Source organism: Bemisia tabaci, chromosome 3, assembly GCF_918797505.1.
Source record: "Bemisia tabaci chromosome 3, PGI_BMITA_v3".
NCBI classification, from domain to species: domain Eukaryota; kingdom Metazoa; phylum Arthropoda; class Insecta; order Hemiptera; family Aleyrodidae; genus Bemisia; species Bemisia tabaci.
This window is the reverse complement of record NC_092795.1, coordinates 2105898-2119772: the sequence shown is the minus strand read 5'-3', so window position 1 is coordinate 2119772 and position 13875 is coordinate 2105898. Positions and strand designations below refer to the sequence as shown.

At 34.8% G+C, this 13875-nt stretch overlaps 1 protein-coding gene across 6 annotated transcripts in view; it reads right to left on the bottom strand.

The window, feature by feature from the left end:
- Pten (phosphatase and tensin-like protein) overlaps window positions 1–13875 on the bottom strand; it is a 36321-nt gene that overhangs the window by 4019 nt on the left and 18427 nt on the right. For 4 of the 6 annotated variants that reach the window (XM_072297646.1, XM_019054433.2, XM_019054435.2 and 1 more), the window contains one exon: window positions 4979–8428. The exons of 1 other annotated variant lie outside the window; for it this stretch is intronic. In XM_072297646.1, the coding sequence (XP_072153747.1) occupies window positions 8352–8428 (77 nt within the window). In that variant the 3' untranslated portion in view covers window positions 4979–8351. One more of the 6 variants, XM_019054436.2, reaches the window with a different exon arrangement.

Below are 13875 nucleotides of genomic sequence, written 5' to 3'. Positions count from 1 at the left end.
TAATTTCTGTTTGAGGCTATATAGAGATAGACATTAAACTTTATCTTAAAAAAAAAAGAATTATACTTGTGGGACTGAATTTCATGCTATTTTTCTGCGCTTGATCACAAGTATTCTCAAATAATTTAATGCAAAATTAGAAATTTTAAGGCACAAGGGGTCTCCCTCTATTTTGACTGTTTTAAGGAAAATGCATATCTCTTTACTTGGGTTTGAGATAAAGTATTCAAATAGAGTAAAGGTAGTAATTGACAACAATTAACAACTAGACAAATACATTAAATTAAATAATCACACACTATCAAGTAAGAAACAAAATATTCCACAATTTGATTTCACTTCTTCTTTTCCTCTCAGTTGGTCTTGGAATTCTTCAAGGACCCTACTTGGTGCTACCATTGGCTTGGACGACAAGGCGGAAAAGTGCAGTTTTTGCAATCTTGAGAAATACAGGTTTGAAGTTTCGAAATTACATGGATCCTTATGGCGGAAAGAAAGTTCAAACTAACTTTTTTATGTTAAAAAATTGTAGTTTGGGAGCGAATTGTTCACAGAAAATGCATTAAGACTAGTTTGACTTGAAATTATTGACGTCTCGATTTTTTGAAGAACCGCACTTACGCTTCTTGTCCTTCAAACCCCTCCAAATATTAGGTTAGTTGATATTTGTCGCACCTTCGGAAGTGCAACTTTTTACTGTGACAAAGCAGGGGTAAACATAGAGACAAGGCAACAAAACTAATAAGCCACTAGTTTATTTACGTAGATATAAATGCTTGAATGGAGGAGCCAGAAATGGCTCAAAAATATAGTCGATATACGTGTATACTAAACAGAAAAGGACAGAGCTCAGCCTGAAGTGAACAGAGGATTTTTCTCGAGTTGCAATGTAGATTTACGATTTTTGAGTGATGTGTTCAACAAGAAGAATTGCCTCACAAGAGAGAGGTCTGTTTGCAGGTGGTTCAAAACCCTCAACTGGCTCTGGCTTTAAATGGAGTCTTCAGCTGTTTCCGCAAGCTCTGGGTTCCGTCCTTTAGATCTTTCTTTTCATCCTCCTCTACTCTTATAAACCTTAATTAAATAATTTCAAAATTATCGCTTCTACTTTATTTGTTCAGGGGTAAACAAACTGACTTAATACCCTCTTAGTTACACAGGTTATTCACCGAATGCAGAAGAAAAATTATGGAAATTTTAAAGTAACTGCATTGATAAATTATCCGACTAGAAAGTGAAGCATAACACTGCCGTGCTAAGGAAAAACGCCGTATGAACCTCCAGGCGTTGCCAAATTTCCTTTGATAAAACTTGAATTTGCTGGTAAACTTAAGAATATTTTCTTTTCAATTTTTCAGATAATTTTGCTCATAATTTCACCAAAAGTTTTTGAAAATTTCAAGGAAAAATGTTCATAACTTTCCTCAAATATGAACATTTTATCGAAGGAAATTTGGCAACTCTTGAATGTTCATACGGCGTTCTTTCTTAACACGGCAGAATAGAAGGGCTGCAACCTTGCAAGTTGAAATGCATGATTTCCTAGATTGGCCATTGTTACATTACCAGTTATGAACTATTACCCAGAAGTACTTCACAACACTTCCCACCTAGATACTTTTTTTTGTTAAATGCACCCGATCTTTAGTGGGTTAATTTAAAAAATGTACGAAGAATAATTCTGAGGTGCCCCATCCAACTGCAAGTTTCCCTTTTAAATCGTTAGTTTCTGTTGCACAGAGGAACTTAGATTAAAAGACCATACCATGAATACAGCCACCTGTATTCAGATTAAGTTGACAAAGGGAAAAAGTCTTGATAAAGAAACTTTGAAATGACCGATTTGATATGACGAAAAATAATGGAGTGAGAAGTAAGATTTCACTTTCTATTAATTTTACCTGATCAACAGAATGTACAGAGCTGACTATAATGTATGTATATTATTCACCGTTTTTACGGCGCTTCCGTGCGCTCTCTCCAACTCCCACTCGTAGCAATCTTACCAAATGACAACTAATGTACGAAGTCTACATGTGAACTGCAGGGGTGCAGAAAATGCCCGTTGGAAAAGCCCCAAAAATGTGGGAGGGAAAATTTTGAAGGGTCATCTGTCAAAAGTCGACGATATACAGAAAAAAGGTCATCTTTTTTTTAATAAGGTGGAAAACTTAGTGGAAAACCGATGAAAAAAAAATGTGGAAAGCCCGCGGGCGGGCGAAGGAAAAAGTGGAAGCTTGGAAGATTCTGCACCCCTGATGTGAAGGACAGTCCTATGTTCCTAAATTAATTAATTAGTTGCAAAACTAATTCTTCTGAGTAAGCTATAACTCAAACAACAATAGTTGTAATAATAATCTAGACACCAAAGCTATACATGTAATGTATTATAAAAAATAAAAAGTATACACCAAACATTAAAAATTAAAAAACAATGTAGACAAAAAAATTAATCCTGTTCTACTTACCGGCTGAAAAAGCACCCTGAAAAATTATCAATTTTTCATGGGTGCTCAATTTTCACTCAGTAACCAACTTCAGCACAAATAATGAAACATTAAAAAATATTCGCAGCAACCCAACTACACTTGAACCAATCATAAATTAAAGATAAGGAAAATTAGTTAGCCATTATCCCATTGAAAAAGAAGATTTGAGAACACACCACCTTTTGCGAGGAACATTAACGTAAAAAGGATTTGAGAGACAGCTTTCAAAGGAGGATAAGCTTTTGAGAGAGGAAAGTCCGTCTATACAACTCAACATACATTGATACCTTAGCGCGCACAGTGCAGTCAGCTTACGAAGAGAAAAATTCCTGTCAACAATTGAATCATTAAGAAATTCTCAACACCATGTAAAGAACAGGATAGCAAAGGTTTTCTTTGAAGAGAGAGGCAATAGCAAGCATTTACATTAATTAAGGTGGCAACAATAAAACTTTTCGATTTCAAGTGACCCACTCGGGCAAAACAACCAAATACATTCTGGTTAACTCTTGTCAATTCGTTGCAAATATGAAAACAAATGAAATTTGTACATTGAAATCAACAATCTAGAGAGACTCCTCTTTTTTATAGCTAATATGACATATGCGTATGTTTGAATGTCTAATTCACTGACGGCACACGGCAATCTCTACAATAAAATGGACTGACCATTACTTTATTGTTGAGCTAAAAGAATAATCTGAACTAAAAATTTTTGTTTTACGTTTTAAAGAGTTCGTGTCAAAGTAGGTACACGGTCGGTTTGAGCTTGGACAGCCAGCACTAAATCGCAGATTCTTTGCGAAGTAAACAGAATGCAATTGACAACAAACACTAAAACGAGAAATTCTTAGAAACAATATTGAAATCTTTGTAAAATTTGTTCTGCTTTCTCATTTATGAAAGTAGGAAATTTTTCTCCTGATAAGGTGTGCAAGTTTTTTGAGACCACTACATTATTTGTCTACAAATGGTGTTCAGAAAGAAGAAAACTTATTCCCTGTAAAACATCAAGAATTATTTTCTTCTACCATTACTTATCTGATCTAATAAGAACAATGCTTGACAGCTGGAAAGCTTATAGACAAAGTTGATTCTTGGTTCCAAGGACCTTAACAAGTTCATAAACATGTCACAGAACATACATCATGATCTCCTTGTTATCTCTCCTTGTCATCTGAAGCTTGAGCATTATTAATTTTCTCAAATCTATTGCATTTTTTTTATTGCTGACATTACCACCTTAACCACATTTTGTGTGCTAAGTTACTTTTTACTTTTTTTTCATTTACAAATTTCTGTCGGGTAGTTAGATATACTTCCTAAAGAGTAGATTTCAAATGATTTTTCCTCATGGTGCCTTGAGCAGTAGGTTTCTCTTTCTTTGAGAGTAATTTAAATACCGAGTCTTACTATTACTGTACACACACCTAGACTTAGAATATGCTCACGAACCGAAAGAGTCGAAAACAAACGAAACTAACGGAAAAAACCGAGGTAACAAACTGTGAGCTAATTAAATGAGAAAACAGAGAAGAATCGGAAAATTAAAAAACTCAAACTCACAAAATAAAATTAAAAAGCCGACGCGTTTCGGGACACCTCGGTCCCTTCTTCAAGGCTAAATTCCGACAGAGAATTTTAATATGCTGCTTGCAATAACCTAGACTTAGAATATGCTTCTTGCAATATTGTAAGGCAGAATTTTTTGGCCACCAAAATTATAGCCTTGTCCTATAAATTTGCTATTCGACAGGTATACCGAATTGTGGGAAAAATCTATTAAGAGCCTACATGAGTGGAACTTGGAGCCAGAAGAACATGATTTGCTTTTTAAAAGTCGAGTATCACATGAAAATGTGTCTCCGTTGCTTGCAAGGTTAGTTGCAATTTCTGGAATTTGGTATTTCATTCCTGGCAAAAGCAAGAATGCAAACAACCTGATTTTTCCAAAAATGTTGTTTCGGATTCTTTTTTCCTATGCTACAAAAATTTCCTCCACGGAAATAAGAATGATACAGCAATGGCAATTGAACTGATAATAGATAGTAACTACAATTTTTGCAAGCCTTTGGGGTTTTAAAAAATGATTTTTCCAAGATTTACTTGCCGGCCCTCCATCATATTTGTATAGCTAGTTCTAATTAACGCTACTGTCACTATCAAGCGGATCTGAGGTTAGCTTGTGTGGCTGGCTAAATCATTCAAGCTGTTGATAGTGATCTAATGTCTCCTTGAGAAGCGAATCAAACTAATGCAACTCACATTGCTCCAAATTGATGTTTTTTCATGAGAGAACAAATTTGAAAACCAAAGGTATCCACAAAACTTGAGATCACGACTTATTGCTTCCCCCTAGAATTTTATTTTTTTGCCCTTTCCGAAAGGATAATTCACAAAACAATTGCAAGGAGGGGGGAGGGGGTCTTAAATAGAGATAGTCAATTGTTAAAATTTCTTAGTCAATTAACGCAATAAGCAGGAGTAAATTTTTGTTACACATTATTTTATTTACAAAATTATTGGTATATAAATAGATGAATCAACACAAAAACAGCCACGCTCGCAAATAGACAGTCGCAATCAGACAAGCTTTCATCCTTATATGTACAGACAGTTACATCCAGTGCAATGGCTGGAATCCAATGCTTTTCCAATGATTATTCGGAAATTAATGCTATTATTACATAAAATTTAAGAGACACATTCCTGAAAGATCATATTTCTTGTCTTGATTCCTGTATCACAGATTACTAATTGTCACATATAAATTCATCATTACTATTTAAGACTCATGACAAGATTTATCTCGGCAAACGGAAGTCTCGTTTGAAAAATCGGGAACAGCAGAGGTGAAAGAGCCTCTAGAAAAAGCATGAATTGAAGCACCATGCAACATGTTCCTTCTTCGAAGTTTCACAAGGATACCAATTCACACAACAGGAAGTCCGAAAATCAACTCCTACTCCTATGCAAGATACAAGTGTTCGCGATAAGATTGGTTAAATAGCAAAAATACAAATTACGTCATTTCTACTATCTAACTTTCATTTGATCTGTGTTAAAGAAGTCAATTTCTTGTTTAGAAGATGGTTTCTGAACCTTCCATTGTGTGAATCGCTTCCTATGTAAAATTTTGAAGAGGAAACAAGAGAGGTTTCCTATCAGTTCAAACTCTGTCTAGTGGCACTTTATTGACAATTCCCTCAAGATGAAAAGTTTCATTAATGTATCGAGTCGATTTCTGGGCAATTAATACACCTTGAAAATGACTCAAAATAAACTTAAAAAAATACAGCTCAAAAATATCTTCTTCTGTTTGATTCACAGGAAAGGACAGAGAAGGGGGAGTATTTTAAAAATTAGGAAAATATTTTTTTACAAACACAACTTAGAAAATACAGGAAACCTTATTTACAATTTCGATTGTTGGCGTGGCATGTACTTTACTATGTTTTCAGTCCATAAAAAACTTCTAATTTCATATCGATGGCTGAAGTGCGAGACCACTTATCTTCGTTCGTGACGTTGCAGACTTCCTGTCATACTCAGTTTCTTTTTTTTTTCCTTTTATTTTTTAAAGAAAATTAGGCAAGGTACTTTTTTGAAAACTTCCTTGATTTTTTTTCTTTCCTTCCCCCCCCCCCCCCTTTTTTTCTGTAAGCAGGCTATTCTGGCAAAATTTTAAACCGCAAAGTTGACTTTTATCTCTTCAAAAAAAATAAAATAGGAGCAGAAATTTCAAAACGCCGCGATGGGGATACTTGGTTTCTCACTTTGGCCATTGATATGAGGTAAAGATAAACAATTGCAGAAAATTGAAAAGAATTTTGAATACTTCTCCACTAAAAATCAACATTTCCTTACAGTTTAAATGTGCTGAGAATTAAAATTGACATTAAGTCAGAGAAATGATAGCTGCTAATTCGTACTTGATGACAAGATTAATTGAAAATAAGGATGAAAAATTAGAGGGATTAAACATTAAAACAATTCGAACCGTGCTTTTATTCTTCAGTGTTTCTTCATAGAGTGGCTGCTTATATTAAAAAGGAACTCTTCGAGAGCTCACTGACGCAACTGAGCTATTTGTTGGCTCTTACATGCAGCTTAAATGCAGCTAAAGGGTCTCTTCCTCATCAAAAGTTAATTCTGGTACAAATTATACGAAATTTGACTTAAAGAGACCTCAAGGACCTTTTTAGGCTATTGGCTAAAAGAATTACCTACAGTTAATCACCGTTTCATTCGATCAACTTCTTACACTTTTGTGTAACTTCAAATGATACACAGAGGCTATTGGTACCTTACATAGACTATTCTAAATCACTTAGCTGAGAGAGGAAAATATGGTTGTTTCCCTGCGGCTCGATTATTGAAACTTAATCAGAACAACAAGAATAGACAAATCCCTATCTTAACCTTGCAATATATTGCATATCGATGTCTTATTGCATTGATTTTAACTTTCAGTAAGCGGCCTGCTGAAAAATTCTTTTAATGCTTCCAACTTTTCGTTAATTTTCATGCCATTCTCAATAATTAAAAATCTGGGGTATTAAAAAAAAAGCTTCTCTGCAAAATGCACGGACTTAATATCAGAGAATAGATGTGATGATGCAAACCTCAAAAATTTGAGTCACTCAAAATATATAATAGAGATCATTTTCTACCAGAAAAATACTGTGTGAACTTCAAACTGATTGGTTAGTGTTCATTAAGTAGTTGTGAACTTTACCCTAGTAAATTGAACGACCTCACCAGAGATTGACACTTATTAAAGTGAATTGATGAGTAAGCAAACAATTAAGACTGGAGAATTGGACCTTTCAACACGTAACTAATTTACCATCGCTGTGGGAGGATTTGATGGGCACACAAAATATACATTAAAGTATTTGCTGCATTAAAATTTGCTTGGATCCTTCAAGAATTAATACTACCCTTAACATTCATACATAAGAACCGATGCGGTTCACGATAAAATTTTCTCCTGAAAATAACGGTGGCATAACTTAACGTTCTGAAACTTTTGCAGTCCACTAGGCTGTTTATAACACTGTACATAAAATGGTATAGTCAGCATTAAACGTACACAAACTGAGTCTAGACGCGAGCAATGTAAAAGGCCATTTATAATAACAAACGTTCTGGTAAAATTTCTGAATCATTCTACTGATAGTGTTTCTAACAGCCACTGGCGCAAGAAATTTCTGTTAACATATGATCAGTAAAGAAAGTGAGCTTGAAAATTTTTCATGAATATGTGTATGAACTGTTGAACAACTGTACTTGAAAAGCTGGGATTGAGAAATCACAAAAAATTAATTTTCAGTCTATCTTTCAGCGGTAATTTTCATTTCTGATATGAACCAAGAGTTCATAATATTGAATTATATCACCTCTGCTACACATCATTTCTCACTTGAAATTTTAAGATTGTAAAAAGAGGAGAGGCCTTGACAGGGGGAATACAGCTTGACCTAAAAATTTAGCAATCATTGCGAAGTGCCATTCAGATGAGGTTCGCTTGAGGAGTTACATACAGCTTAAAAAAGTAGAACTCAATCATGGTCGTTAATGTGTTGCTTTTAAAATGACGCACACATGCACAAATTTTTGGCTGGTAAGAGCCAAAATTAAGGATAGCAGAACCTCCATTTTTAGCAAGGCAAGACCTCAGTTGAGAATTGTTCAATTTGGACAACTTTAATCATGAATTTTTTTAATTCGGAATCAGATAGTCTTTTTACATTGCTCGTTCTGCATCTCCTGAAATGAGTTAACTGCACAAATAATGCTTATCAATAAATTAAAATAGTGTCATGGACTCAAAGCGCAGTGTTGCTGAGGTGATGCTTACTATGATGATAATGATTGAGTAATTCCTTTGTCTGCTTCTGACAGCAACTGGTAGCACCCAACTTGGACGCCCACTTCTAAAACACACACATTACCCACCTTTCTTAGAAACGGAATTCATTTCATACAGCAATTATTTAAAACACATTTCCTAACTACATTAAAAGACCTAAAAGAAAAACTACCTTTTGCATTTAATATTATGCTGACGTGTCCCACGTTATGGTGACGTGGACCCATATTACACTCAAGTCTGGGTCACTGATTTTATTTATGTAAGAGATCATTCACCGAAATAGGACCTGAATTTACCAAGGTAAAGTTCAAGATTGGGGATTTGTTTCAAATTAAGTATGAGATCAGAATCCGACTTTTCAATTTAAAATATTTTCAATATATATTTCAATTATAATTCAATATAAAATCTCATATAAAATAAATTGCAATTGGTTAAGTTCACTTTTGTACCAATTTTAATCCGACAATTTTAGGCCTCTCACATAGAAATAATAATTTTAGATTTCTATTTCTCAAAACTACAGTTCCTGGACTGAGAGCTGTCACGCGTAGAAATAGTTTTACATTTTTCGAGTTTATTAGGAGTGATGAGTTTCCTTCATTTTTAAATTGTATGACTTGTCTCTGATCTCTGAAGATTTTGTACCCTCAAAAATGACTAATCCCAGAATTTTCAATAATTTTGGGCAATAACGAACTTGTTCATGAGACATAACTGGTTTAAAGTCCAGACCTGCCTCCCCTCCCTTCCTTTCAAAAAAAAAGAAGAAAAAAAGTGCAAACTAAACTATTTTGAAGAACAAACAAAATGAAAAACATCAAAGTATAATGACGGCATTTCTCAATTTATTCCTGACTTTTCAAAGTCTCAATTTGCAATTTTTGGGGGCTAATGTCCTTTTTCGATGAATGAACACGAATCTCTTGCACAACACGAAGTCAAAACAATATGACTCTCCCAGCTTGATAATAGGACTTTTTTGCTGTGATTTCCCTGATGATGTTGAATATGATTCAACCATGCCACGTCGACCTCTCAAGTGTTCTCAGCCAAGGCACGGCTTGGCACTAAAAGCTACATTGCTTTTTGGAGCCGTGATTTCACAAAAAAAAACCCAGAGATGATCTGGCTAATTTCAACTATTACCCGAGATATAAATAATGCTTGCTATGAAAAATCTCATCAAACCATCTCAGCAATGATCTTACAAGTTTGGAGAGAAGTTCCTGATAATTTTTACACTAAACTTATTTCAGTGCCACATGGTTAAATAAAAAAGAGACATATTTGAAAAAAAAAAAAAAAACCCCATCATGATGGAGAAAATATTGGGTTGTAGATACAAGTCAATTTTCAGCATGATGAACCATCATAGAGTCACATGATAATTAGTGACCTAATACTAACTTACGTAAAAATGACGACCATCCAAAATTTGAGATGCTTATTGTTTTTTTCACAAATGGGGGGGGGGGGGGGGGGGGACAGCTTTATGGAACCAAACTTGTTGGACAATTTTTTGTCTTCAAAAATAATACACTTATTTAAATGTTGCTGATGGGTTGGCAACTACTCTTATTTTTACGAAGACCATATCCTCATGCAGAAACTTTACCTTTCAACCTGTATTATTTTATTATATAAATGGCCAAAGTGCGAAACCACATACCTCCGATAGCAACGTTGTAGACTTCCTGTCATACTTAATGTTTTCTTTGGAAAACTAGTCAACATAATTTCTTGAAAATTTTCTTGATATTCCTTCTTTAACAGCAAAATATTCTATATAAATTTCAAGGTATGAAGTCAACTTGTTTTTCTTCGAATAAATAGCATAAGAGCAGAAATTTTGAAATATCAAAATGGAGATACTCATACGTGGTTCTGCACTTTGGCCACCGATGTGGTCCTTTGAATTAAAACATACAAAACGGTGCTTTATATTTATTTTGTTTTTTATTACATTTTTCTCTTAAAATGAGTTACAGGTTTCGAAACTAGGCACAAGGGTTTAGGGGAAAATGAAGTTTTTACATCTGTCACAGCTTTCGCTTTCTAAAAAAATTCCGCAGCAGCGGAAAAGACTGTATTCTTCACAAAAACCTAGTAATTTATTAAAAACTTTAACTGACACCAATGCCACCAGAACTTTGCTCAAAATATTTTTCAATTTCTCACGATTTTGAAGAAAAACATGGCAGAAGTTACTTGATAACAATTGAGTAGGGTACTTAACATTCTGAAACAACTTTAAAAATGAGTTTTCAGCTATGAAAATTCTCTTGAACTCTTGATGAAAACAATATGAAATGTGCTGTTTTGGATTCTAAATAGACATTCCAGACCCTTCCTTGTTATGTGGTGGATTAGTAATGCTAAAATGAAAATAATAGTTCAATCCATCTGAGAGCTACAGAAAAACCAGTATACTTGTAAGTCCTGCCATCTTCTTTATCAGTTTTGAGAAAATTAAGCAGTTTACAAAATTAGAGTCAATGTTCTGAATTGCCATACCTTAACACATATTTTACTGAAGAGATTTTACAAATAGTCAACCTCAAAAATTACACTTAAACTTCAGACTGTTGAATGTGCGGATACAGTAAAACTAATCTAATCACTCCACCCTGTTTAATTCATTCACTCCGGAGCATTATAGCAATATCTCTGGAGGAATATCAAGGGCACCAAATTGTGACTACTAAACGAATTGTATGAGACAAGCATCGCTATTTCACAAGCAGGATGTTCTAATGATGGAGATGTTAACCATCTTGGTAAAATCTCCTCATTTGTGAAGATTTGATCATTGCTCTAACAGATTAGGAATACTAACTTGATCTCTCTTACACGAGGATATGGATGAGAAGCATGGAGCTTGTGGCAAGTTTCAACCCTAGGTCAGTTGAGGTCAAAGCAAGATTTGCTCAACATTTTTGAGATTTTGTCACGGATTTCAGGTTGAAAAGGCTGATAAGAACCTTAAAATCTTTGAAAAGTTGATCGCAACAGAAATGTGACATTTTTGCTTTTGTAGGAATTGCACAAACCAATTGAAACTGCACACTCGATAAATGACACATACAATGAAAATGTAAGAGGCAAGAGGTGGTAGTATGCACTCCTGCCAAGTAGAAAATGAACTAACTTGAAGAACTCAAGACAAGGCCAACCCACTGCACTTTTTTCCTATCCTCCTCCTCCTCACAAAAATGATCTATCTTCGACTGAAGTGAGGGCTATCTATCAGGCGATTAATAAAGCAAAAAAATTCACCGCTATGCGGCAGAATTTCCCATTAAAATAGATGTATTTCAGCAGATTAGATCATTCTGTCATAACGCCTCTAATAATTGTATGATGAAGAAACCAAGGATATGCTCAAGCTTAGTTCACTCAGTAGTTTATATTCACAAATCAAATCCATAAAATTTCAGACTTCAACAAGTTCTCTATTACTAAGGATTGGATCTCCTCAAAAATTTAAAATGATGTCAAAAAAATATTTCTTCCTTAGGCTAATTGAAAAGTAAATCCTGAAATTTATTGTTGATGGATTGCGGACCTGAACATCAAGTGAGTAAAAATGAATAGGAAAAAAAAAAAAATAATAATGTATTTGAGGCAATGTATAAAAAATGGATGACAAAAAACTGGGAAGCTGAATTTTGAATTTTAGGCTGGTCAAAAACATGTGGAGTTCTTTGACTTGAACTCTGTCTAAGTATGGCTTGGTTCTCAACCAATATTGCAGCGTATTCAAGTGTAACATTTTCCTTACAATGCATTCCTGTATTGAAAAAGATCCTGTTAACACTGGAAAAATCGGACTTTCAATAGCCATTTTGAAACAAGGGTACCGGCAATGTCATGGGCTTCAGAAGTTTTCTTCTTCCTTCCAATCAATTATTTTTTCGAGAAGTATAGTTCAAATTCTTCATCTGATGTCATTCCTTCATTGCTTGAAATACATTTTATTTTCACATACTCCTAAGGGAATTTTTTAAATTAAATGATAAGACAATGAAAAGTCATGCTGAAGGACGAAAGTGGTATAAGAATGATGTAGTTGGCAAATAAATAAAGTAAAAGGGCAATGTTAACAGGCTGAAAGGAGCATGTAAGTCTTACTTCATATGTCATCGATGATAGAAAAAGAAAATCAGGGAAAAATGGTAAATGAGAGGCGTTTTTCCATTGACCTAACATTCTCCAACCTAGCTCGATTATCAAGTGAACCTCCAAGTTGCCTCATATTTTATCCCTAAATTTTTGAAAACCTCTTTATTCCCGAGGTGCAGCTTCAAACTTTACTAACATGGCCGCTTCATAGCGCTCCCGTGCGCTTGGCGACACCCAACCGCCACAGGTGGCGATCCTGCCAGAGCTTCTTTGGCAATTCGTATTTCCTCATTTTCTGCCTCATGCCGTCAATCCACAATTTGGTAGGGCATCTTATATGTTTTCTACCACTGGAAATTCAGCCCAGAACCCTCTTAGGCAACCTATCATCTGGTATCATTCCCATACCAGACAAGCTGTTTCGAGAGAAAGTCATGCTTGACGTTGTTTTCGCTGACAACTTAATTTTCAATTTATAATACTGTGAGTCTAAAATAAGGTCAATGGTAAAATATGGTCAAAATTTGAATTGGTAGTTTATGAGGCTAGCAGGTTTCATATAGAATGACCGAGGTGCAACTTTCACAAAAAACTGCTTAATGCTAGGTTTTGACAGACGCTCTGAGTCAAGAAATACCGTAGAAATGGCACAAGGAATCTTCAAGGGTCTGATAGGCCTGTCATTCCAATGGACAACAACAACAAAGCCATATTCAAGTACTTTTGATTCTACCAAAAAACTATGGTATTGATAGGTGCTGATTGGGAAGCTTTTATCAAATAGAAACCTTCTTTTTAACTTCGGTCAAAGACAATATTTTATAAGTCTACGGATTTGGTTCTTTTGTGAAAAATGCTATTAAACGGTTCTGTATGAGGTTCTTATGCAATGCTGTAATTTTCCCTTTTTCCTAAAAATACACAAGGAGGGGAGGTACTGCTATTGTCTTCTGTTTGATTCAAAGAACTGCGTCACAAGGTCTCACCATTTTTTTAGTGTTGTGCTGAGTTGTGAAACCGCGGGGACCCATCGATATCAAATTGCTTGTTAACTGCATTACGCTTTTGGAGACAAAAATCTCAAAAATGTATGAAGTTTCCGCACAGATTATGAAGTAAGAGTGCATTTAAAACTTTACTACTGCACTTATTGTGATTTTTAAGTCATTTTTTCATGGCGTAACTCTAATTTTTGCTCTTGCTGAAATTTGCGATGGACCGGTTGTGTATGTGAATATCTAACTTGAGCTGATCTTTAAACTTCCTAATCCATTATTTTTTGTGTGAAATTTTGGGAGGAACTCATGTACAGACGATGCTTGTTTTCAGACCTTACCAACATGCCAACAGCAGATTTACTTAAGAGAAGCGTGGGAAACAGAG